Here is a 23,363-nt window from a genome sequence, read left to right as displayed (position 1 = left end):
GTCATTATTTATACTTGATTGCCATTTCAGATTTCATTGAATTTCAAAAACCCGAAAACATTTGATATAAGTCAGGTAGGTACTGGCTATTTTTATAGATTTGTTTTTGGAATTAGGTAGCAATAGTGACAAAAAAAATTAGCATCGTGGCAATCTAAAATACTTCCTCAAGTTCACTGATGTTTTGGCATTATTAATGCGAAGTAGACACTCGTATTTGAGAAAAAAATTTCAAAACACGAATTTACCCAAAAATAAGTGATTTGAAATTTTCAACTGTTCGGTAGAATCCTAGAAGTGGTCTTGGATTGTGAAGGCAATGACCTAAGTCAACGCAGAGTCTCAAATAATATGCACGATTTTTTTCAAAAATACCTACCTTCTCTTTGAGGACCCATATCTTCTCTTCAGAGGTACCACTGGAGCTAAAAACAATTTCTGCGAAACTTCCTACTCGAAATAAAATTTCTGTGATCCTCATCATTTTCAGCTAGTATCTCGTCAAACGTTTATCCTACCTACTAAAAATTTGATGGGACTTGGGCGATTTGGCCTTGTCCTCGGATTTTAAAACTGACTAGCGGAAGTTATTCCTTATGGTCAAAAATCCCCGTGATGAAATTTTCAGATCGCCAAATCACATATAATCCCTTCAAAAGGGGTGAAATTGCAATTTCAGTTTTAAATTTCCTAGTTTGACATATTGTCAACCAAAATTTTTCAAACTTGCAAGGATGTTAGACGCTATTAAGAGTTATTCATGGAAATTTAAAAAAAAATCAAGCATATCTTCTGGGCAAAACATGCATTCTTAGCTTTTAAACGGTACTTTGAAACTTCCCAGCCTGGATGTAATGTAGGTACCTACCTAAGTGAGTTGGTTTGGTACTGAGAATCGACCACCTTATGCTCTATTTTCAATTTCAATTTCATTACCTACCCGATAAAACTCAGTATATAAGGTGTTTGGAATTGATTTTTTACTGTTCTTGTAGGTATGTTGCTGACGTATCGTGAGATCATCGTCGAGCGACAGAATTAATGTTTGCCTTGCCGAATCTACGAGTATATTATATAAATTCAAAAGTAAAATTTATGACTAGAAAGTGTGAACTCAATTTATATTGGGTAGGTACCTACCTTAATTTCAGGAAATCCAACGGCTAGTTAACGAAGAGTACCTAAGTAAAAATTATAGAATTGAATTTGGAATTAAAATTAATATAATTTTGCTTTAGGTACTTTACTTCCTTGAAGAGGTAAGTATTGAAAAAAAAATGAGCCAGCCAGCCTAGGTAAGAACTTTGAAATTATAATTTGATGAAAAATTCTAAACTCCATCACATTTTTCATAGAGAACTGAATTCAACGAGGTACCTATACTATACGAACACGTGCGCTGTGAATTAAAAAAAAATATAATGACACATGTTACCCAATGAGAACAATTCAATGTCAAAAAATCAGGTACCTATCTGGCAATTTTTCGAAATTTTCGTTTTTCGGAACGGAAAATAGAGTTATTGAAATCATAAATTTGTGTAATTTTTAACTTTTTAAGTACGAAATTCAAACAAAGTACCAGTTGGTCATACACGATGATGCGATACCTACATGAACTGCAATTTTTCAATCAGTGATTCAGAGCTCATTATAATATGACTGGTAAATTCACTTTTTTTTTTGTTCAACGTAGACCATGCCCCTTTGCAGATTGCTTTTCAAGGGAGATCCTTACCGCGAGATGATGCTTAGATTAATTTCCCTTGTATTTATTGTAATATTGGTGAGTGAAGGATAATTAATGAGTAGGTAGGTAATTTTTGAAGAAATTATTGAAAATTTCATTTTTTTCAGGTTATAGAAGTTGAAAAATCTAGTGAGTAAAATAATTAATCATCAAATACCTAAATACCTATTTTTTTAATGCAAGGGAATTCTATTTGTCGCAGTTCAATGAAAAATTTAAAAAAACATTTTACGAATAATAAACTTTATAATTTGTTTAAATGATTTAATTTGGTTCTTGTGACGTAATTTGCAGATTGTGAAAGTCCAAAATGTCCAAAACCCATTACTACCTGCGAACGAGGCAAAATTTCATTTTATTTATTCAAAGAGTAGGTACCTATACCTATTAGGAATGTACGTAGGTATTAACGATATCGGATATTTTTCTTACAGCTTAAAAAAATATATTATTTTAGGTTATTAGAACCGTACGAAGAGTTGATACTATACGATGAAAATTCAATAAAAAATGCCCCATTTATACCAAAAGCAGATTTCAAAATTTTAATCCACGGTTATACCGGATCTAAAGACCGTCCACAAGCAATGGTGGATCTTCGTAATGGTAATTTTACTCACTGACATTTCTATAAACTATAAACACTAAAACTCGCTGCAATGTACTTACCTATATTTGCATTTTCGTAAAAAAATATAGAATATCTCAAACTGCAGAAAAAATTCAACATAGTGGTGGTAGATTGGGGACCAATGGCTGTCGATGGATGTTATTTTGACACCGCTTTTCATTGCATATCACTTGTAGGAGGATGTTTGGCAGAGTTGGTTAATTCTATACTTCACTACAGACCAGAAATAACTGTAGATCAATTTCACGTCATTGGTTGGAGCATGGGAGCTCAAGTTTGCGCTCGATTTGGAGGTCATTTTTGGCCGAAAATTGTTCCTCGAATTACTGGTAAATATACGTTGCCTAGCCTATCTAAGAAATACCAAGGAGGTATCTGTAGAAAGAACAATTAGAACTAGGTACCTGTCTTTCTCTTTGAGAATGAGAATTTGATAAGCCCATTAAAAGTCTATCTAGGTTGTTGTCATAAATTACTTAAAATTGTTATAGAATTTAGTCACAATTGGAGCCCACTTAATTAATTTGAACATAGATAAAAAAATCCATTTCTTTATTTTTAAAAATTCTTTTTTACAGGTTTGGACCCAGCGCTCCCAAAATTCGAATGGCCTTACACAGCACCGCATAATATATTGAATAGACGCCATGCAAAGTTTGTTGATGTACTTCATTCAAATATGGGAATATGCGGAGTCTATTTTTCGGACGCCCATTACGACATATACCTCAATAAAGGGACATTCCAACCTGGATGTGGTGGTGAGTATGTTTTTACTTCTACACTGCTAGATCTGCGTCGTTGAAATTAAAATATCAAATTGCACATTGAAAAGTCTACAAATTACAATATAATTTTCATATTTTTTTTTGTGTATAGACAACATATCGTGTAGCCATGCTCGAGCGACTGAGGCTTTTACCGAATCTATCAATTCAAAAGTAAAATTTATGGCTAGAAAGTGCGATACCAATTCGTATTATGTTACCTTCAGAAGCTGTAACGGAGATTCAAAAAAATACATAGAAGTAGGAGAATATTGCAAACCACCAGCAGATGAAAAGTATGTCAGGACGATTTATTTTGAATTACGATTTTGTTTCGCATGAGAATTGATAAGCCTATAGGTACTAATGGGTTCTGTTTTATTGGTTGGCAGAGACACAGGTACTTATTTTCTCAAGACCAACGACCAGTCACCACTTGTGAAACCTATAGCCATCTGAGAATACGAATCATTGAGCGTCGAATAAATTCCATCACCTGTAGAGTAATTTTTATTCAAAAGAAAGTTTTTTGTTACAATTCAACACAAATAATTAAATATGCTTCAATTTTTTTAAATTCGGTTTTCAGTTTTAAATGTACATACCTATTACCTACCTATAACAAAAATGAAAGCAGCTTGCAATATTATTTTTTTAATGACTCAACTTGCTTAAAAAGCTGAAGTATCCTCTTCATAGTCATAGTCTCCACTCCTCGAATCAATTGAACGCGATTTTGAGTAGATGTGGACTTTTCAAAAAAAACAAAAAAAAATGATATGCAAATGTTAAAAACCGAAACCGGAATTCACATTTTGATCAATTCAATCACAGTTTTTCGAATCCTTAGATACATATTTAGGGTTATTTTATGAAATTTTTTGAGATTCGAAAAATTCAAAAATTGCAGAAGGCTCCTTAACATAAATACTTAGCTTAAAACCGCCACAAATCGATTAGTGAAATTGAAACTTTGCAGTAGCTACCTATCTGTGACATTGTACAGCTCATAGGTAAGTAAAGAGATAAAATTTTTACGCTTTTTGCGTCAAATAATACGCGACAAACAATTTTTTAAAATTTATTTCTTCTAACAATTGAACCAACATTTCGATGTGAAATTTATATGAATAGGTAGGTATCTAAATTTATTAATTTGCATTCCAAATACGTTCAAAAAGTCACCTTGAAATTGACAAATTTTCGAGATTTCGAAAAAAAAAATATAATATTACCTTCCAGATCGTAAATTTTATTACATTTTCGCGTTTATAATGTAAAAAATTCTAACAATCTACCAGCTGAGCATATATAAATGCACAATAAATATGCGAAAATCTATCGTAAACGGTCTCATAAAGCTCCGTTAGGTATTGTATCTGGCTTTTCCGATCATCTTTTTTTTTTTGGTACTTCCTCATTCTCGTGTTTGTGCGAGATATCATGTTCAGAATAATTTTCACCGCATTTGTAGCAATTTTAGTGAGTATCTGAGCAATGCATAATATTGTAATGTACTTAAGTATATCTTAAATAAAAAGGAAATTTTTTAATTCGTTGAAAATATTAATTTTTGTTTAGATTGTTGAAAAATATGGTGAGTAAAATTACCGATAGGTACCTATATCTATTAAATAAACAACTTATTAAAAATGAACACTTTTTATCTATGAATTTAAAATTGTTTTCAAAAACATCATTATATTTACTTGATCGCGATTTCAGATTTCATTGTACTTTGGTAGGTAGGTAGGTAGGTAGGTATGTAGATAGATAGATAAGTAAGTAAGTAGGCATCATATTTTGAAAACGTGTTTTATAGGTACTCGCATGTCCCAATGTTCATCTTCAGTTAATATCATCATCAAAATGCAAATTTTGCATTTTTTTTTTTTTAAACAAAAACACTTGACTAATAAAATTACATATTTCTATCGCATTGTTTGCAGATTGTGCACAAGCCCAAGAATGTCCAAAACCTATCAATACATGCGAAAGGGGCAAAATTTCATTTTATTTATACAAAGAGTAATGTCTACTATACTCCTACCTATGGTGTACATTGTACAACCCTGCTCTTCGTAGCTGAAAATTTTCCTACATAATTTTAATACATTTCCCCCTTTATAGATTATCGCAGCCTCCCGAAGAGCTGATATTGGACGATGCAAATTCAATAAAAAATGCTCCATTTATACCAAAAGCTGATTTCAAAATTATAATACACGGTTACACCGGATCTAAAGACGGTCCACCAGCAATAGTGGCTCTTCGAAATGGTAATTTTATCAAAATTCAGTTTTGCTGCCCTCGTAAATATTCTTAAATTTTTATGATTACATAATTATTGGTTTTCGCACTTGAATTTTCATTCAATGTAGAGTACCTAAAGCTGCAGAATAAATTCAATTTACTGGTGGTGGATTGGGGCCCATTGGCTGTCGATGGATGTTATCTCGAGACAGCTTTTCCTTCGGTACCACTGGTAGGAAAATGTTGCTCGGACTTCGTCAATTCTATACTGCAGAATAGACCAGAAATAACTGTAGATCAATTTCATTTCATTGGTTGGAGTATGGGAGCTCATGTTTGTGCTCGATTTGCAGTTCATTTCAGACCGAAAATTGTACCTCGAATTACTGGTAAGTAGGTACCTACCTATGTATACAAATCCAACCTGTTTTGGGAAAAGATTATTTTTTTTCAGAATTTTTATAGGCAGCTAGAAGCAATTTTCAGTATTCACGAAGTTATACCTTCCTATTTTTTGACTTATAGATTTTTTTTTTTTACAGGATTAGATCCAGCGTTCCCGAAATTTGAATGGCCTTTCACCGAATGGGATAACATATTGAATAAAAATCATGCTAAATTCGTTGATGTTATTCATTCGAATATAGGTTTATACGGAGTATTCGTCTCAGATGCTCATTACGATATTTACGCCAACGCACGGTGGAACTTTCCAGCCCGGATGCAATATAAGTGAGTTTCTAAGAATCGAACACATAATTTTCTATTTCTAATTTCAATTAGATACCTGCATTACCTACACGATAGCACTAACGAGTATATAAAGTATTTGAAATTGATTTTTTTTTTTTTTACTTTTATTTGTATGTAGCTGACGTATCTTGTAGTCATCGTCGAGCGACAGAGATGTTTGCCGAATCTATAAATTCGAAAGTAAAATTTATAGCTAGAAAGTGCGAAAACAATGTATATTACCTTAGCTTAAGGAGCTGCGACGGAGATTCAAAAAAACACATAGAAGTGGGTGAATATTGTAAACCTCCAGTGAACGAAGAGTAAGTAAAAATTAGAATTCAATGAGAGTTTCGTTAATTTGAAATCAAAATTAATTAATTTGTTTTACTTCATTTCCTTGAAGAGATATTGGCACTTATTACGTTCAGACTAATGACCATCCACCTTATGCCATAGCTTCTGGAAATCCAGTCCCTTGAGCCTTGGAGGATGTTTACTTCAGTAAAGAATCCAGCCTAAAATTTTTTTAAACTCGGAATACAAATCTGCAACATTTGAAATGCGTCATTTCTTTCTTTCATTTTCGTTTTTTTTTTGTAGATACCTTAGGTAATGTTAATGAAAATTCAATTCGAATCGAATAAATATATGTTATTTACCTACTGTGTTTGATGCCATGAATTGAAAAAAGTACGTTTTTGAAGAACATTTTTTTTTTTTTTTTAAATGTTCCAAATTTTTGGCCATTCAATTTGTAACCAATTTATGAATTTTTGATCTATTATGGAAAATTTAACCACGCAAGATCCTCAAAATTTCTTTCCACGTGGCTGAAATTATTTTGGAACCTACCCCAGCTATGGGCCTCATACTCTGGTAAAAAAAAAAAAAAGTAAAAATGAATACCTACCTACGTGGTTGAAAGATTCCTTTTTCAAAGTTTCATGCACACGTACTTACCTATCAAAAAGAAACAAAAAAAAAAAACAAAAAAAAAACAGTCAGCCGAGGTACTTTGGGGTTAATTTGACGAAAAATCCAGGGGCACGCTCGTGTCCCACCCCGCCCTCTCCCGAGAGAAACACAAAACGAAAACGAACTGATTCTAAATTCTATGATATTTTTCACAGAAAACTTAATTCAATGTAGATACACGTGCGTTGTGAACATTTTAAAAAAATATATACGTATATGCTACCCAATGAGAACAATTCAACGCTAAAAAATCAGGTACCTGCCTTGGAATTTTTCGAAATTTTCGTTTTTCGAAATGGAAAATAGAGATATTGGAATCATAAATTGCGATCGTATTTTCACATCATTTATAACTGTGTAAGTACGAAATTCAAACAGATTACAGCTGATCATACACGGTGATGCGATGCCTATATGAACTGCAATTTTTCAGACAGTGATTCAGAGCTCCACGTGTGGTTTACAAATCCTTTTTTTCATTTTCAACATAGACCACGCACCTGTGCATCTGTGCATATTGTTTTTCAAGTGAAATCGTTACTGCGAGATGGTGCTTAGAACTGTTTCTTTTGTATTTATTGCAATCTTGGTGAGTAGGTAATAGATAATTATAATGGGTAATTGTTGAAGAAATTATTGAAAATTTTAATTTTTTTTCAGGTTATTGAAGTTGAAAAATCTAGTGAGTAAAATAATATAATCGATCGACAAATAAATAAGTACCTACCTATTTTTTTTTATTAAAGAAAATTGTATTTGGCTTGGTTCAATGAAAATTTTAACAAAAATTTTACAAATAATAAACTTTCTTATTAGTTCAAGTACATAAATGATTTAATATGTAATTCCTATGACGTAATTTGCAGATTGTGAATGTCCAAAACCCATTACTACTTGCGAACGAGGCAAAATTTCATTTTATTTATACAAAGAGTAGGTACCAATTAGATATGTAGGTATTAATATGTACCTAGGTATAAAGTATTTTTCTTACAGTTAAAAAAAAAAAAAAAATATGTTAGGTTGTTAGAACCGTATGAAGAGTTAATACTGTACGATGAAAATTCAATAAAAAATGCCACATTTATACAAAAAGCAGACTTCAAAATTTTAATTCACGGTTACACCGGATCTAAGGACCGTCCACCGGCAATAGTAGATCTTCGTAATGGTAATTTTACTCTCTGATATTCCTATATAGTATGCTCTAAAACTCGTTGCTTATAATAGCAATCAGCATACCTACATTTTTATTCATTAATCCGCACTATTTATTTGAATTTTCGTTAAAATATAGAATACCTCAAACTGCAGAAAAAATTCAACATACTAGTGGTAGATTGGGGACCAATGGCTGTCGATGGATGCTATTTTGATACCGCTTTTCATTGCATATCACTTGTAGGAAGATGTGTGGCAGAGATGGTTAATTCCATACTTCAATACAGACCAGAAATAACTGTAGACCAATTTCACGTCATTGGTTGGAGTATGGGAGCTCAAGTTTGCGCTCGATTTGGCATCCATTTCAGACCAAAAATTGTTCCTCGAATTACTGGTAAGCATGTTGGTACCATAGTACCTATCTATGTAATACCAATAAGGTAGGTAATAATTGTAGAAGAAAAATTGGAACTATCTTCCTCATTAAAAATGAAAATTTGATTAGATATTTTGAATGTGTTGAAAAACAATTCAAAATATCGGTATTGAGATTGTGGTCATAAATTGCTTATAAAATGGTGAAATTATAGAATTTAGTCACGAAGATAAAAAAAATCAAAGAATAACCAAGTTTATTTTTATAATCTAGTTTTCATTTTTTTTTTTTACAGGTTTGGATCCAGCGTTTCCTAAATTCTTTTGGCCTTTTACAGTAGGCCATAATATATTGAATAGGAATCATGCAAAGTTTGTTGATGTACTTCATTCAAATATGGGAGTATTCGGAGTCTATTTTTCGAACGCCCATTACGATATTTATCTCAATAAAGGGACATTCCAACCTGGATGTGGTGGTGAGTACCTACTTATGTTTTTACATCCTCATCGCTAATCTGCGTCGTTGAAATTAAAATATTAATTGTAATGTATACCTACCTATACTTTGAATATTCTACAAATATACAATTTTCGATATTTTTGTGTCCAGAGGACACATCATGTAGTCATCGTCGAGCGACTGAGGTTTTTTCCGAATCTATCAATTCAAAAGTAAAATTTATGGCTAGAAAGTGCGATCACAATTCGTATTATGTTACCTTCAGAAAGTGTGATGGAGATTCAAAAAGATACATAGAAGTAGGAGAATATTGCAAACCACCAGTAGATGAAAAGTATGCCAGGATTTATTTTCAATTATCACAATTTTGTTTCACATGAAAATTAATAGGTACGCCTACTAATTGGTTTTGTTTTATTGGTTGACAGAGACACAGGTACGTATTATCTCAAGACTAACCACCAGTCACCATATGCGATACCTATTCCTCCTGAGAATATGGACCATTGAGCCTCAAATAAATTACATTATCTAAGTAGAATAATTTTTTATTCAATTACATAATTCAAAATAAAGTGTTTTGTTACGATTCCACAAATTAATTAGATACTTTACGAATTGTTTCAATTTTTTCAAATTCTTTCTTCAATTTTTAATGCATAAAAATGTTGGCAACTCGTAATTATTATTTTTTTCAAAATTTTGTAAATCTGTCTTTATTTTATTTGAATTATTGCTGATATTAGATACAAAATTTATCACTTTATGACATTTTCATAATTGAATTCGAATATGGGTGGGCATACGTTGTGTCAATGTTGACTTTTTAACCCGATATCACGCGTTTAGCGTCAACAAAGTGTGTTAAAATTTTCGAAATTTCCGTAATTTTGAAAAAAAAAAAGAAAAGAAACACCTATTGAAATCACAGGCAAATGTTGATCGTATTTTCGCAGTTGCGTGTGTTTGCTGGCACCTAAGCATACATATGGATGTACGAGAAGTAAAGTACAAATAGGTAGTGATATTAGAGCTTCATATGTGGCTAACAGAGTCATCATTTGCTCCACACATTAAAACTGATGAGGTGCAGGTACCTTTTGAGTGAGATTGTACCTATCCATAATGGAGATCATGTTCAACATAATTTTCTCAATATTCGTCGCAATATCGGTGAGTATAATAGTGCAGTACTTACATACCTACCTAATTAATGCGTTTTGAAGTAGGTAGGTATTCGAAAAAAAATTAATTATTTGAAAATATTTGTTTTGTTGTTTAGGTTGTTGATAAATATGGTGAGTATTTATTTACTTATGATTATTAATCATGAAGTAAAATATCATTCAATTCGGAAAATTAAAATTTTCAATTAAAACTTGAAATGATGAATTAAAAATGTATTGTTTTTTCTCCTCCAGAAATTTTGTAACTTTATTGTCATTTCAAATTTTAATATTACTCGTATTTTGGAAAGTACCAACTACCTAGTTATTACTCAATTAAGATCATTTTTATTGCGTGATTTGCAGGTGGTCAGGCGAGTAAATGCCCTAATCCCATTAATACTTGTGAAAGAGGCAAAATTTCATTTTACTTATACAAAGAGTAATGTCTACTCGTATCTCTGCACTACTGACAACCACGTGAATTTTTTCTTGATCTTGATACATTTTCACCTTATGTTCAAATTTTGTTTCCTTAGATTATCAGAGCCATACGTGGAGTTGATACTGGGTGATGAAAACTCAATAAAAAATGCTCCATTTATACCAAAAGCCGATTTCAAATTTTTAATTCACGGTTATACCGGATCTAAAGATCGTCCACCAGCAATGGTTTATGTTCGTAATGGTAGGTAATATTGTGTAATTTCATTCATGTAGGTATGTACTATACATTGCGCTCCCATACGCGCAGATTCAATCCATAAGTATACATGTAAGTACTCATCGTAATGAAGATTCACAGATTTTTATTTTTACTTAATGAATTTGGTCTTCCCTTCTTCATTAAAATACAGAATATCTAAAGCTGAAAAAATTCAACATTCTGGTAGTGGATTGGGGACAATTGGCTATGGACGGATGTTACTTCGATACTGCTTTTCCCTGTATTTCACTTATAGGGAGATGTTGCGCTGAGATGGTTAATTTTATACTCCAACACAGACCAGAAATAACCGTAGATCAATTTCACGTCGTTGGTTGGAGCATGGGAGCTCAAGTCAGCGCTCGATTCGGAGTCCATTTCAGACCAAAAATTGTTCCTCGAATTACCGGTAAGTAGCTGGTACCTTTCTATGTAATGTGTGGGGGGGGGTGGTTTTGTGTATTCCTCATTTGGGAACAAAAATTTTCCATGTTCATTTCGTTGTTATTAAAAGCATTTGTTCAAAATAACATTTTTGAGTGAAAATGATTTAAAAAATTGAATGAGTAGGTACAATTGAATGATCTCGTTCTTTTTATTTATTTATTTATTTATTTATTTATTTATTTATTTGCAGGTTTAGATCCCGCGTTTCCAAAATTCTTTTGGCCTTTCACAGTAGCCCATAATATACTAAATAGACACCATGCTAAATTTGTTGATGTCATTCATTCAAATATGGGACAGTATGGAGTATATTTCTCAGACGCTCATTATGATATTTATGTTAATAAAGGGACATCTCAGCCTGGATGTGATGGTGAGTACATTATAGTAGGTGGTAGGTACATACAAGTTAGTACCTACCTACCAATATTTCATTTCTACATCCGTGTACACATGTACCTACATGTGGTTCTGCGGATTTGAATAATTAATTTGTTTATTGTATTTCGATTGTTATAATAAATTTCATCATTTTGTTTGCAGGGGATGTGTCCTGCAGTCATCGTCGGGCGACAGAGATGTTTGCCGAATCCATCAACTCGAAAGTAAAATTTATTGCTAGAAAGTGCGATCACAATTCGTATTTCGTTACATTCAGGAGCTGCGATGGAAATTCAAAAAAACGCATAGAAGTGGGCGAATATTGTAAGCCACCAGTCGATGAAAAGTAAGTTTGCATTCGGATTGAGTTGAATCGCAGTTTCGTTCATTTTCAATCAAAATGAATACCATTTTTTAATTTAAATTTCTTCTTTGAAGGGACACAGGTACTTATCATCTTCAGACCAATGACCATCCTCCTTATGCGATTCCTCCCAAGTGAGATAGGTGTCTACAATTGAATTGAAGTGAACTGAACGATGAACGTTTAATAAAAATGAACTGAACGATGAACATTTAATTTAAATTAAGTACCTACTTTAAACTTTGAAGTCATGTTTTCATTCGCCAGATTTATTTGTAGGCCTATTTCAATTTTCGCAGGTAGATAAATAAAATGAAAATGAGAACCGATATAGAGTTTTTTTGTTCGTGGGTACATTTTTGTAGATGTGAAATGATCCTAAAATGCAGTAGGTATTCAAGTGTTTTTCCGTTTTCCTGGCAACAAATTTCTGCTGAATTGTCTGAAATCAAAATATAAGTGTGTAAAATAAAAAAATTGAAAAAAAAACGAAAACAAAAAAATTTCAGATTTTTAGTCCAGCAGATTCTGAATTGTACATATATTATGTAACACAGTGAATGTGAGCAGAACACTACATACTCTTGGTCGTCGAGTTCACGACTTCACGAGTGGGTAAACGCATAAAGGTACTATGTACTACCACTACCTACTACATAGGTAAGTACATTAAAAACTGCAACTTTCATGTATTGATAAAAATCAACAAATTTTGGAAATTATTGCTAAAACAATGCACTTTTTGTATTTTTTTGAAAAGCGAGACTTTTTAGTTTTTTTGCATTTTTTTAAGGTACCTAAATGATGTAAATGGTAATTGCCTAATTATTGGTAAAAGAAAAGAAAAGGATAACACTTCTTGTTAATTTTTGGCAGTTTTTTTTGGTAAAAAAAAAAATTGCTAAGAACGGTGAAAGAAAAAGCCAACATTTTTATTTTTTGGAAATTTAATTTTTAGAAAAAAACTAAAAAGTAAAACTTTTTGGAATTTTTTCATTTTTTGCAAGAAACTATAACCATTTTGGTTTTGTCCCTCGATAATGTATTACTTCGTATACTTCGTATAATCATTAATCAAGGGTTTTGTCCATGCGATTCGTTATTCGTTCAACCATCCAATGCACTTCTACAGTTTTTTCTATAAACCATCGTCTCTTTCAAACCTGGCGTTGTAGTTTCGCCTTGATTCCTTCTGCACCACTACCACACTACCACTCATGCTTTCTGACATGCGCTTCGGCGGTAAGTTTCAGTTTCACAACAAACCCCTTTTTAATATCATCCCTTCGTCGTTTATTGTAAGTTGGTACGTTATTGTTTTTCGTCGACGTTGATTAAAAAAATGCGTACCACTTACAAAAATGCATTCCTAACAATTAAAATATGTTTAATTAATCCACCGTAATAATTAAAATTTTCGAACCTTGCCGGCATTCGAACGGTCCAAACATGTTTCCGGACTTCTCCGAAGTAGGCAAATATTTTCATGAAATGTTTCGGTTTCGATGGGACGAATACAGGTAGGTTTGATAACACGTTACCGTACGTTGAAATGTCATAGTGAAATTCAAATTTAAAATGCAAAATTCGTCTGTTGAAAATTTCCGTTAGTTTGAAATTCGAACGTGATTTCGATCGTTTGATTTGAGAGGAACCGTTACAAAATTTTTACAATAGATGAGAATTTTTTCGATCAAGATTACCGGTGTGTTTTATGGTGTTAAAATTTTGAAGTGAAATTTATCGTGTTATTTGTAAATTGTGATGTATCGTAGGTAGATGATTTTATAAAATTTGCAAATATTTTCCAGGAGAAGTGGTTCGATATTAGTGGTGAATCCGACCAAGAGAAGAAAAAAGGTAAATTATCCAGATTATCGGCGTTCGATTATTTCGTAAAATGAAACATGAAACGATAGAAAGATTAATATGTGATTTTCCAGTTCGCCGACGAAGAAGGGCTGATCTATAAGCCACTAGATTTCGAAATATTTAGTACAATATCGACGTTTGGCATGTTCGAAATATCTCGTCTGGCTGTGTTTGAAAAATTACTACGTCGAGTTAGTTACCTTCATCTACATCTGCAATGTATAGCTGATTCCGGTACAGAAACTTCGTTAGCACTAGAGGATATACAGAATAGAACCGAACAATCCGATGTTTCTGAATTATCTAAGGTAAACGTTCGTTTTCTCATCTACATTATTACTCGATAGACTTGTATATCTAATTAGAACCGTTATCGCAGGTCGTCAAAATTGGTATAAGAAGTATATTCGAATTGATCAAAGGCAGTAAAACCGAGTATCCGGATTTATGCGTCAGAGCAGTTACTTCTCTGTTTACCATTTTAGAAGGGTTGCGTTTAGAAGCTCTATGCGACGAACCATCTGATATCGTTGGTACGTATCCTTATCACGGATGAATTAGTGAATAGTAAGTTGCGAATTGTGATTCGTGATTAATATTTGTTGTGTTTCAGGCGATATATTCAATGTATTATTGAACGTAGTAGACGAGTGCCTTAATGAAGAGATCGTCGAACGTAGCCCAGACGTACAACGTTTGATTGAAATATCATCAGCATGTCTTCTCAGCTTTGCCATAATTCGAGGAGACACTGGCAAAATGTTGAGGGCCATAAGTGCCATATTAATATCTAAATATTCTCTGTCTCATTCTATGGTTGTAAGTATTCGAGTAATGTTTCACGATATTCGTTATCCTACAAAGAGAATCTTACGTTTGTGTTTTTCTATAGCTTCCAAACGCTGTTATCGAATTACAAAAAAGTGTCCAAAGCGTTATCACCGGCAAACTAAAGCATCCGAATTGGTTCACTCATGGAGTATTGAAATCGTCTTGTATTTCTTCGTTTCTTTTGTTATTTACCGCAGGTTATTATCAATTTCAATTTCGTCTACTTTGATCTGCGTCAGTGTTTTCATTTTTATGATGTTTTGTTTTGCAGATGACTCTAAATTATCGCTTAAGATTAAAAATTTAGCTTGCGATGGTTATTATTTGTATATATACACGTCGTATGGTCTGTACAAAATCGGCACCGGTTACAATGGTACTATTCCTAGAAATGTCTATGCTCATAATCCAGCGTTCTTCGGTCAAGATAATGGATGGATCTTCTATATGAAAGTAAATCACGTTACTATTTACTATATTCGATGTTGAAAGAATACGTAGGTACTAATTACTATTGAAAATTGTTTAATGTGTTTCTAGAATTCGTTATATTTTATGTTGATGAAGCAAAAGGGCAGTAACGAGCTTTATCTGGTTAATGAGAATAATCTAGAGTTACAGCAGATGATTCGAATCGATTCGAATGTCTCTATTTTTACCAAAGGATTAGTGTTCGTTGATGGAGATTATTTATGTTCCTTGTGTTCTCCAAAAGAGGTACTGTAAATGAAGTTTTGCGTATAGTAATATCATTTTCTCGAAAAAAGAATTGCGAAATTAGTTCGCGAAGATTTTGATTCATTATTTAAAAAGAATTATGTCCATTGAAGAAGCTAAAACCAAATCAGTTTTCGAACTAGTTATCCAAAATTAATAATTGTGTTGAAAATTGAAATGAAACATTTGTATAAGTTCTCAATACGATGTAGTTGAAAGGAACAATACAGCAAATTTCAATAAAAATTAATTTCTAGGGTGAAAATTTTATAAAAATTTCCCCATTGGAAGTTCAATTTTGGAAACAATGCTTTTGGAGCATGAACACTACTCACGCTGATATGAAAGATATAAAAACCCATTAATAAAATTAAAACGTTTTATAGAGGAAACTGTACACTACGTTTTGAATATTAACGATTTAAACAGAAGAAACGCATTATACGAAATAACTCGTTCATTTTCATTTTACAGGACGAGTTAGTCATTCGATCAATGGAAATAGTCGAAAACAACTTGACACTTATACAGGAAGAGTTACGATTTCAATTATCGGAAAAGTATTTCAAATTGTTCGGTTCATCGTGTGGGAGTGAAGAAAAATTATTATCTAGTCGTTGCGTCGGCGTAAACGAAGAACTGATTTCGTTCGCTTCTGGCAAAGAGTTCTCTTTACTTCAAACATCCGATGGAAAGGTACACTGCTGAATTTCCATTTTTAGTAAAAAATTTCACGCGAAGAAATCATACCATTTTTTTTCTGTTTCTAGGTGTTATATAATAGTAAATTAGGCAATCAAAATCTACGAGCGCCCGGTACCCGTAGTAATCAATGCTGGGTGGAATTAATTTGTCCAAAAATGTCGACCGTCAAGCAATGCGTAATTGGAAACGACGGCTCGATCGGATTATTAGTTTATAACGACGGATCTGTTTACTTCATCGGATTCGCTAGACGAGGCGAAGACGGAGAAAATGGTAGGATGTATTAAAATCGTGTTTCGTTCTAAAATACGACACGTTTGCGTTGTTTTTAATATCTGTGTGTGAATTCTGCCGGTTGAAAAGGCGCTGTACGCAGACAATGTAATCAAATTAAACCTCGTAAAATGACACGTATGGATGGAAAGAACGTTGTGTACGCGGCGTGCAATCACGGTTCAACGGCTTTAGTTACCGATAAAGGAGAGCTTTTTATGTTCGGAAAAGACGCTATTCATTGTGACCCTGGAACTGGTAATTATTTTCTACGTGTTGTTTTCTAGTGTGTATTAGAGTGATGCTGAATGACTGTTGTTGTATTTTGTCGCCATTTTACAGGCTATGTTTCTGACCTGAAACATGTACGTGTACGATCTGTCGCTTTGGGAAAAGTTCACGTTGTTGTGTTGACCGATAAAGGACATGTTTACACTTTTGGCTATAATGGTAGAGGACAGTGTGGAAGATTCTCTTCGTCCGAGGGTAAATAAATGTTTTCCGACTCGCTCGAATCTTCTGTGTATTTTTTTCCCTCTCGAATGAAATAAATTTCAACCGCTGAAAATTTATCACAAGACATTTTGAAACCTTTTTTCTATTCCCAGATCACAATCGATTAATTTATTCTATTTTAATTTTTAGGTCCAGGTCGTAGCGAAGCATATATGGAAGTTTACGTAGACGATGACGAAAACAGCGCCTCATCTGACGACACTTACTCTGACGTCATTTGTTTAAAAGGCACTCATATTTTCAAGCAAGATAAATGCATGATATGTCCAATTTGTCACCAGTGTACCGGCTACGGAGCTGGTTGCTTAGCGAGTAATGAAGGAGATCGCGAACCCGGCGAGTAAGTGTCGATTGTACTTGTTTCCCTCCCTGAACCCTATTTTAATTTCCGTTTCATTTAAAGGGAATGTGGCTGTGGCGATGGTGATTCCGGTTGCGCCAAGTGCTGTATTTGTAAAATTTGTGCTTTCGAAGAAGATCCCGATCAAGAGTTAGATGACGAAAATGAACCCGATGATATTATCAGGATTAATTTATTCGGAGCTGTTTACGGTAAACTGACTTAATTTCCTTGCAATCAGATTTGTATCCAGCGATTTTAACGCGGTCGGTTTATTTTACAGAACGAAACGATCGAAAAGTTCGAGCCGAGTTGTTTAAAAAAGACGAAGAACCGGTAGCTGGTCCCTCAGGTGAAGGTCGTATTAAAAGTAAGTTGAATTCATAATATCTATCGAAGAATCTATTTGCTAAAAAACGTGAAAAAATTACTTCTACAGGTGTCGAAATGATAAACAATTCAAACGGAGGTAAAGATTCAATGAGCATGGTGTACCTTCTTCCTGCCAAAGTTCATTTTCGCACAACTGCTCCCGCCGTACAAATCGCTGCTGGTTTATATCACACTGGTAATCATCTCAAGTATTCTGTACCCTTCTTATTCGCAATAAATTAACAAGATTTTCTCCACAGTCGTTTTAATGGAAAATGGCGAAGTGTACACCTTTGGAAGTAACACCTCTGGTCAATTAGGTATCAACGACGAAAACCATATTGGCCCAGTGAAAGCAAATTTACCCCCTGTCGTAGTAGAAATTGCTGCCGGATCGAATCATACTGTTGCTTTAACCGCTACCGGAGAAGTTTTCACATTTGGAAATAATTCCGTACGTTGAACTAAAATTTCCAGCCCTTAAATAATTATTATTCATCGTAATTTTGGTAATTTTACAGAAAAATCAACTTGGCCGGAATTGCGTTACGTTTATTCAAACTGAAGGACTGCTGTGGCACAGTACACCTCAACTTATTCCTAATATTGGATCTCAATATGCTCAAAAAGTTACCGGAATCGGTGCCTCGGGTGATATGACGTATTTGAAGATCAGTGAGAGTTTACTTAGTCGGTCGACGTTGAATAATTCCAAATTTGTTGCCGATAAAAATAATATTCGTTAGTATTATTTTTCCACGATTGGTTAAATATTTGATTGAATCAATTGAAATGTACATATAATATGGTTTTTATCCATAGTCATGTTACCAGTCGACGTCGAAAACGACGAGCAAAAAACATTCGAATGTGTGGTAATTGAAAAGAAGAGCGGTAATTTCAGAAATTTCGCCAATGTCGATCAAGTGAACTTCAACAATGCAGCGGTTTGTTACGATTCGCTTTATAATGTGCTGTGGTGGTGGGTACTTTTTCTTTTAAAATTATTTTCATACCCAAATACCATGCTAATAATACGAAATATTTTCAGTATACACGAAAACGAGCCATCCAGCGTAGAAAAGGGTCCAATAGCCAAATGTTACAATGTCGTAGCCAGCGACGTACATGAGGACTTTTGCTCTCCTAATATTCTCGACTGCGAATTGGCCGTACCAGTGGTTACCATGCATACAATCCCTTGCTATCAAGCAGCCATCCATGTTCTAGCATGTTTGGATATGTTAGCTCAAGCTAGATCTCGTAAAGATTCGTTTAAATCGTTATTCATGGAACAGAAACGAGTCATTAATACAAAATCGTTACGTAAAGAGGATTTTATCGCTGTGAATAGGTTTCAAGGTGGGTGAATTCATTTTTCAAGATGAGAAATTTGACTGGAATTGTTCTAATGCACTTATTGTTTGTGTTATTGTCAGGTTTGGGCAATTCTTGGACGTATAATGCTCATAATGCGGTGGAAGCTATTCGATTTTCCTGTGATACCGATGTTCTATTAGGAGGAATTGGGTTGTATGGAGGTAGAGGACATTATCACGTGAGATTAAAGGTAATTTTTTCTCAACCGACTGAGTAATCATAATTTTAAAATCAAAATCAGTATTCAATTTTTTAGTAAATAATGTGTTTTGAATGAACCGATTTAATCTAAATTTTTTAATGTTTTCCAGTTGCTGGATATTGGCTACGAAAGTGATCCTGAACCGAAAGATGGTCAAGTTATAATCAGCACAGATGAAATTGTGTACGAATGTTCCCTTAAGCAAACCTACCCTTTTATGTTCGAAGAACCGGTTTTATTACAAGTAATTTAATTTTTATTCAACTGTCGCCGTGGATATTATGTTTACTTTTTTTAAAAAAAACTACTTATAAATTTTTTTTTTTTTAGGCTAATCGATGGTATATCATATGGGCTCAAATTAAAGGCTCGCCTAGTGATTGCGGTAGTTCCGGGTTACCTTACCTAGTCACTGATGACGAGTATGGAATCATTTTGAAAATAAATTTCATTTTGTTTTAGTTTTCGTACTTGTTCTAATTTTTTTTCTTTTCGTATAGGGTTGTTTTTCATTTCAAATCGAGTCTATTATCAAATAATGGGACCAACGTATCATCTGGACAAATTCCTCAATTATTCTACAAAGTCCTGTTACCAGAATTTTACGTAGTAACAAATCTAGAGAATCCACCACCCGCTGTGATTCATATACTTTCTCGAAAATTTTCCCACACCGTTACAGAGGTTGGTTATCGACCACTAATACCTTTTTTGTTTCGAAAAAGCATTTCAATAGTATGTTTTTTCTCAACAGGACGGTTTCAAGTCGTTGATTAATTTATTATCGTGGTGTTGGGAAGAATTCAAGATGAAATATTCGGAGATTTCAAATCTGAGATATTCACCTTCGCTGTTAGAAGTAATCAGACAATTTGACAAGTTGGTTTACATAAATCAAGCTTGTCAGCATTTAATTAGAGCATTTATATTCGAAATGTATCCGGATGGTTGTAAGTGTTTTAGAGTTTGATTGGTGGAGATGTATAAATTTGTGGTATTTTAATACGTAATATTTTATGCAGGTCGGGTTAAAGAAAGAAGATCTAGAATGAGTTATGTTATGGCCGAGTTAATCGGAGATGTTAGAGAATTATTGCAAAATATATTATCAGACCCTTTTCTATTCGAACATTTTATACCGAAGAAAATCGAAGGTGAAATATTCATTCTGAAAATTTATTGCGTAAAATCAAAGTGAATCATTAATTAAAAAATTTTTTTTTTGCAGATGGAAGTTGCAATATTTTTTATAAATTGGTGAAACATATAATTAAAGAATGTAGCAGTACTTTCGTTGCCTGTTTTTACGTATTTTATCCAACGCCAACTCAAAAATGGATCTATCTTAGTTACTTACTAAGCTTTGAACCGGTTAGTTGTATTTAAAAAAAAAATTCATTTGAAAAATATTTAAATCGACTACCTAGTACCTATATGATTTTTATTTCCAGGAAAATAAATTCGAACACGATTTTCTAATCACAGCGACATTGTCAGCGTTATGTGCATCGAATATTTGTTTGAAATTGATATTTCCTATTCTCCTCGGAGGATTCGATCCTAATCAACTATTCCAGGAGAATAAAAATACAAATCTCGCTTCAAATTTTTATAATTATAATCCAATCTTAGCTGAAGTTATGATGAAACGAACTGAAGTAAGTGAATTATTCACTCGAGTCATGAATCTAATTTATTTTATTAATTTGGATCGTATTCACAGGGTGAAATCATGATAGATATTTCGTCTTGGTTGTATGTGATGGGTAAACTTTTGGAAATGGCGTCGAAACCGGTCGAAGAAGCTTTACATGGAGTTAAAAATTATCATCATTCAAAAATAGCTTTAAATAGTTGTCAAATTCTTTCGAAGTTAGTCGCAGAATTGTCAGCTGATGCGATGGGTATCAATGTAAGTATTCTGGTAAGTTGTATGTACGACCAGTTTATTATTGCTTGGGGGGGGGGTTGAAGTTTAAGTATCAGTGTAATTCAAAAAACTTGATATTTGTTTAATTTGAAAATTTTTTCCATCGCAGGATGAAGTTCAAAGACGCAAAGATCAAATGCTCCATACCACTCCAATTCGTTTCCGAAGAGTGAACGCAAACAGATCCTGGAATACTGGAAATGGTTCCCCCGATGCCATCTGTTTCACTGTCGATAAACCTGGAGTAGTTATTGTCGGTGTCGCAGCTTTTGGTGGCAGTGGCAATTACGATTATGAAATCGAATTATTAGATGAGGTACGTAAATTGAGAGAAAAATCAGGGTAGAAAAAAATTTCAACGATCAATTATTATTATTATTATTCTCAGGTGGCAGCCAAGGGCAAAAATAATTCGGATTACAATCTGAGTAATCCGCAAGCTAATTGGAGATGTATAGCTTTATCACGTGGATCTTTCGGTTCATCAGATTACAGTGGCAAAGATATGGTGGAATTAAATTTCGAATATCCCACTGCTGTTCAGGTAAAATTGAATAAGATTGTATTTTGATGCATCTCAAACTGAAAAAAAATTTACTGATTGCAATTCTCTGTCGATAGGAAAACACAAAATACATCATTAAACTGAGATTGAGAGGTAATCGAACCAATAATGGTGAATTAGGCCAAGCTGTTGTCACTGGACCGGACGATACAGTTTTTAATTTCATCAGCACCGAAATCAGTTTTAACGGAACATCGGTTTCAAGAGGCCAACTTCCATATATTATTTATTACAGGTTGGTGGCTAAGTTTTTTTTTGTATTTTTGACGTCTCACTATATCTAAATCGCATCATATTTCTATGATTTCATTCCAGATATCCTCAAAGAACCACTCAAGAACTACGACAAAAGAAATTTGTCGAAAATCAAGCCCACGAAGCGATTGTGACAATATCGAATCGAATTTTTTCCGAAATCACGAGTATTCTCACATTAGCCAACGAATCACCCGACTATAAAGAAGTTGTTGATATTTTAGTCGGTGCTCCGATCATCACAGCGTTGTTACCCCTCCTAGTTACTCATCTATCTCCGTTAGTCGCCACTAACGCCAAAGTATGAAATCTAATAATTTAACCTTAATTCTTAATCAAATATTTTTATCGATCCATTTATGGTTTCAGATTGCTTGCCACGTGTTGAAACTGATCGAAGAATTGTTACCATTAGTTTGCCAAATTAATAAAAAAATTATCGCTAACACGAAAGAATCGACGTCAGGTGCAGAAAGCTCGTCGACTATTAATTTCGCGTCGAATTTCGTTACCACCTCGCCTCATTATTCGTTGGTTGAAAGCGATCATCCGTATAAACGAGCTACCGTCAGCAAATACATGTAATTATAAAGTATTACTTTACCGGAATTGAATTTTTGGTCGAATTTTCCTCGTGAGAAGAAAACTATTGCGAGCAGTTCTGATTGGGATATTTTTTGTTGAAAAAATGGAAATTTATGCTGTACATATTATTCATTTTCATTTGAAATCAGTTTGATTTTCTTAGACTCTTCTATGATTCCCCCTTTCCTTTATTATCCACAGAATTCAAAATTGACTGCTGAATATTTTCTGGAATTATTTTGCCAATTTATTCAAGTAATCAAATTCTAAATGAATTAGAATTTTAATATTTAAAAAAAATTACTAATGAAAGAAAATTTGGCCACATTTGTTTTTTATATCTACGTGTTATTTAAGTTGAGATGTTCTAATTTTGTTATCAATAATTTTTCAGTGTCAAGTTCCCAGAAAGTGTACTATGGCTTAGTTTGGAATTCGATCCACGTTGCGGTACCGCTCAAGAAGAAGATGTATTAAAAATCTACGTACCTGATTTCTCATCTAAAGATCATAATAATAAAACCCGCAAAGTATATCGTCCATTGCCTCGAACATACGGCAATGATAAGCACGCCTGGCCTGGCACAGCTATAATCCTGCCAGGTACTCGTTTATATTTTTTCACATCCAAATTTCCTTCAAG

General features: G+C 33.5%; 4 protein-coding genes across 8 annotated transcripts in view; all 4 read left to right on the top strand.

Annotated features, from left to right (window-relative positions):
* The first annotated feature begins 1,565 nt into the window (after positions 1-1,565).
* On the top strand, positions 1,566-5,165 carry LOC135848962 (endothelial lipase-like). Its single transcript, XM_065369074.1, has 8 exons — positions 1,566-1,786; positions 1,858-1,879; positions 2,045-2,120; positions 2,208-2,356; positions 2,450-2,710; positions 2,960-3,142; positions 3,261-3,444; positions 3,541-5,165. Exons 1-8 carry the CDS (start codon positions 1,700-1,702, stop codon positions 3,605-3,607), a joined length of 1,029 nt encoding a protein of 342 aa, XP_065225146.1. The 5' UTR covers positions 1,566-1,699; the 3' UTR covers positions 3,608-5,165.
* A 2,385-nt stretch (positions 5,166-7,550) lies between these two features.
* LOC135848463 (endothelial lipase-like) lies at positions 7,551-9,729 on the top strand. The gene is made up of 8 exons (XM_065368376.1): positions 7,551-7,700; positions 7,772-7,793; positions 7,978-8,044; positions 8,134-8,282; positions 8,409-8,669; positions 8,947-9,129; positions 9,264-9,447; positions 9,542-9,729. Exons 1-8 carry the CDS (start codon positions 7,659-7,661, stop codon positions 9,621-9,623), a joined length of 990 nt encoding a protein of 329 aa, XP_065224448.1. The 5' UTR covers positions 7,551-7,658; the 3' UTR covers positions 9,624-9,729.
* Positions 9,730-11,111: 1,382 nt separating this feature from the next.
* LOC135848462 (lipase member I-like) lies at positions 11,112-12,506 on the top strand. Its single transcript, XM_065368373.1, has 4 exons — positions 11,112-11,394; positions 11,623-11,805; positions 11,976-12,159; positions 12,252-12,506. The coding sequence occupies exons 1-4, from the start codon at positions 11,193-11,195 to the stop codon at positions 12,313-12,315; spliced, it is 633 nt and encodes a 210-aa protein (XP_065224445.1). The 5' UTR covers positions 11,112-11,192; the 3' UTR covers positions 12,316-12,506.
* Positions 12,507-13,456: 950 nt separating this feature from the next.
* The window catches only part of hiw (highwire), a 304,196-nt gene continuing 294,289 nt past the window's right edge, over positions 13,457-23,363 (top strand). The window contains exons 1-35 of one of the 5 annotated variants that reach the window (XM_065366873.1): positions 13,457-13,697; positions 13,989-14,037; positions 14,121-14,357; positions 14,429-14,582; positions 14,663-14,868; positions 14,942-15,077; positions 15,152-15,333; positions 15,421-15,597; positions 16,072-16,293; positions 16,368-16,575; positions 16,666-16,833; positions 16,918-17,061; positions 17,221-17,431; positions 17,495-17,643; positions 17,715-17,783; positions 17,871-17,999; positions 18,064-18,257; positions 18,325-18,544; positions 18,626-18,785; positions 18,855-19,165; positions 19,243-19,373; positions 19,495-19,629; positions 19,716-19,807; positions 19,886-20,069; positions 20,140-20,335; positions 20,408-20,539; positions 20,614-20,756; positions 20,837-21,043; positions 21,109-21,309; positions 21,425-21,631; positions 21,704-21,859; positions 21,937-22,115; positions 22,196-22,436; positions 22,505-22,716; positions 23,115-23,323. In XM_065366873.1, the coding sequence (XP_065222945.1) occupies positions 13,627-13,697; positions 13,989-14,037; positions 14,121-14,357; positions 14,429-14,582; positions 14,663-14,868; positions 14,942-15,077; positions 15,152-15,333; positions 15,421-15,597; positions 16,072-16,293; positions 16,368-16,575; positions 16,666-16,833; positions 16,918-17,061; positions 17,221-17,431; positions 17,495-17,643; positions 17,715-17,783; positions 17,871-17,999; positions 18,064-18,257; positions 18,325-18,544; positions 18,626-18,785; positions 18,855-19,165; positions 19,243-19,373; positions 19,495-19,629; positions 19,716-19,807; positions 19,886-20,069; positions 20,140-20,335; positions 20,408-20,539; positions 20,614-20,756; positions 20,837-21,043; positions 21,109-21,309; positions 21,425-21,631; positions 21,704-21,859; positions 21,937-22,115; positions 22,196-22,436; positions 22,505-22,716; positions 23,115-23,323 (6,022 nt within the window). In that variant the 5' untranslated portion in view covers positions 13,457-13,626. The other 4 variants (XM_065366872.1, XM_065366871.1, XM_065366870.1 and 1 more) reach the window with 4 other exon arrangements.

Source organism: Planococcus citri, chromosome 5 (assembly GCF_950023065.1).
Source record: "Planococcus citri chromosome 5, ihPlaCitr1.1, whole genome shotgun sequence".
Classification (NCBI taxonomy): Eukaryota; Metazoa; Arthropoda; class Insecta; order Hemiptera; family Pseudococcidae; genus Planococcus; species Planococcus citri.
This window is presented reverse-complemented; position numbering and strand designations above follow the sequence as displayed.

Coding starts and splice junctions, on each gene's coding strand:
- LOC135848462 (XM_065368373.1), top strand. CDS start 11,193: ATGGACGGATGTTACTTCGATACTGCTTTTCCCTGTATTTCACTTATA. Junction 11,806..11,975: donor ATCTCAGCCTGGATGTGATG/GTGAGTACATTA, acceptor TTTTGTTTGCAG/GGGATGTGTCCTGCAGTCAT. Junction 12,160..12,251: donor AAGCCACCAGTCGATGAAAA/GTAAGTTTGCAT, acceptor TCTTCTTTGAAG/GGACACAGGTACTTATCATC.
- LOC135848463 (XM_065368376.1), top strand. CDS start 7,659: ATGGTGCTTAGAACTGTTTCTTTTGTATTTATTGCAATCTTG. Junction 7,701..7,771: donor TTGTATTTATTGCAATCTTG/GTGAGTAGGTAA, acceptor ATTTTTTTTCAG/GTTATTGAAGTTGAAAAATC. Junction 8,670..8,946: donor AATTGTTCCTCGAATTACTG/GTAAGCATGTTG, acceptor TTTTTTTTACAG/GTTTGGATCCAGCGTTTCCT.
- LOC135848962 (XM_065369074.1), top strand. CDS start 1,700: ATGCCCCTTTGCAGATTGCTTTTCAAGGGAGATCCTTACCGCGAGATG. Junction 1,880..2,044: donor TATAGAAGTTGAAAAATCTA/GTGAGTAAAATA, acceptor CGTAATTTGCAG/ATTGTGAAAGTCCAAAATGT. Junction 3,143..3,260: donor ATTCCAACCTGGATGTGGTG/GTGAGTATGTTT, acceptor TTTTGTGTATAG/ACAACATATCGTGTAGCCAT.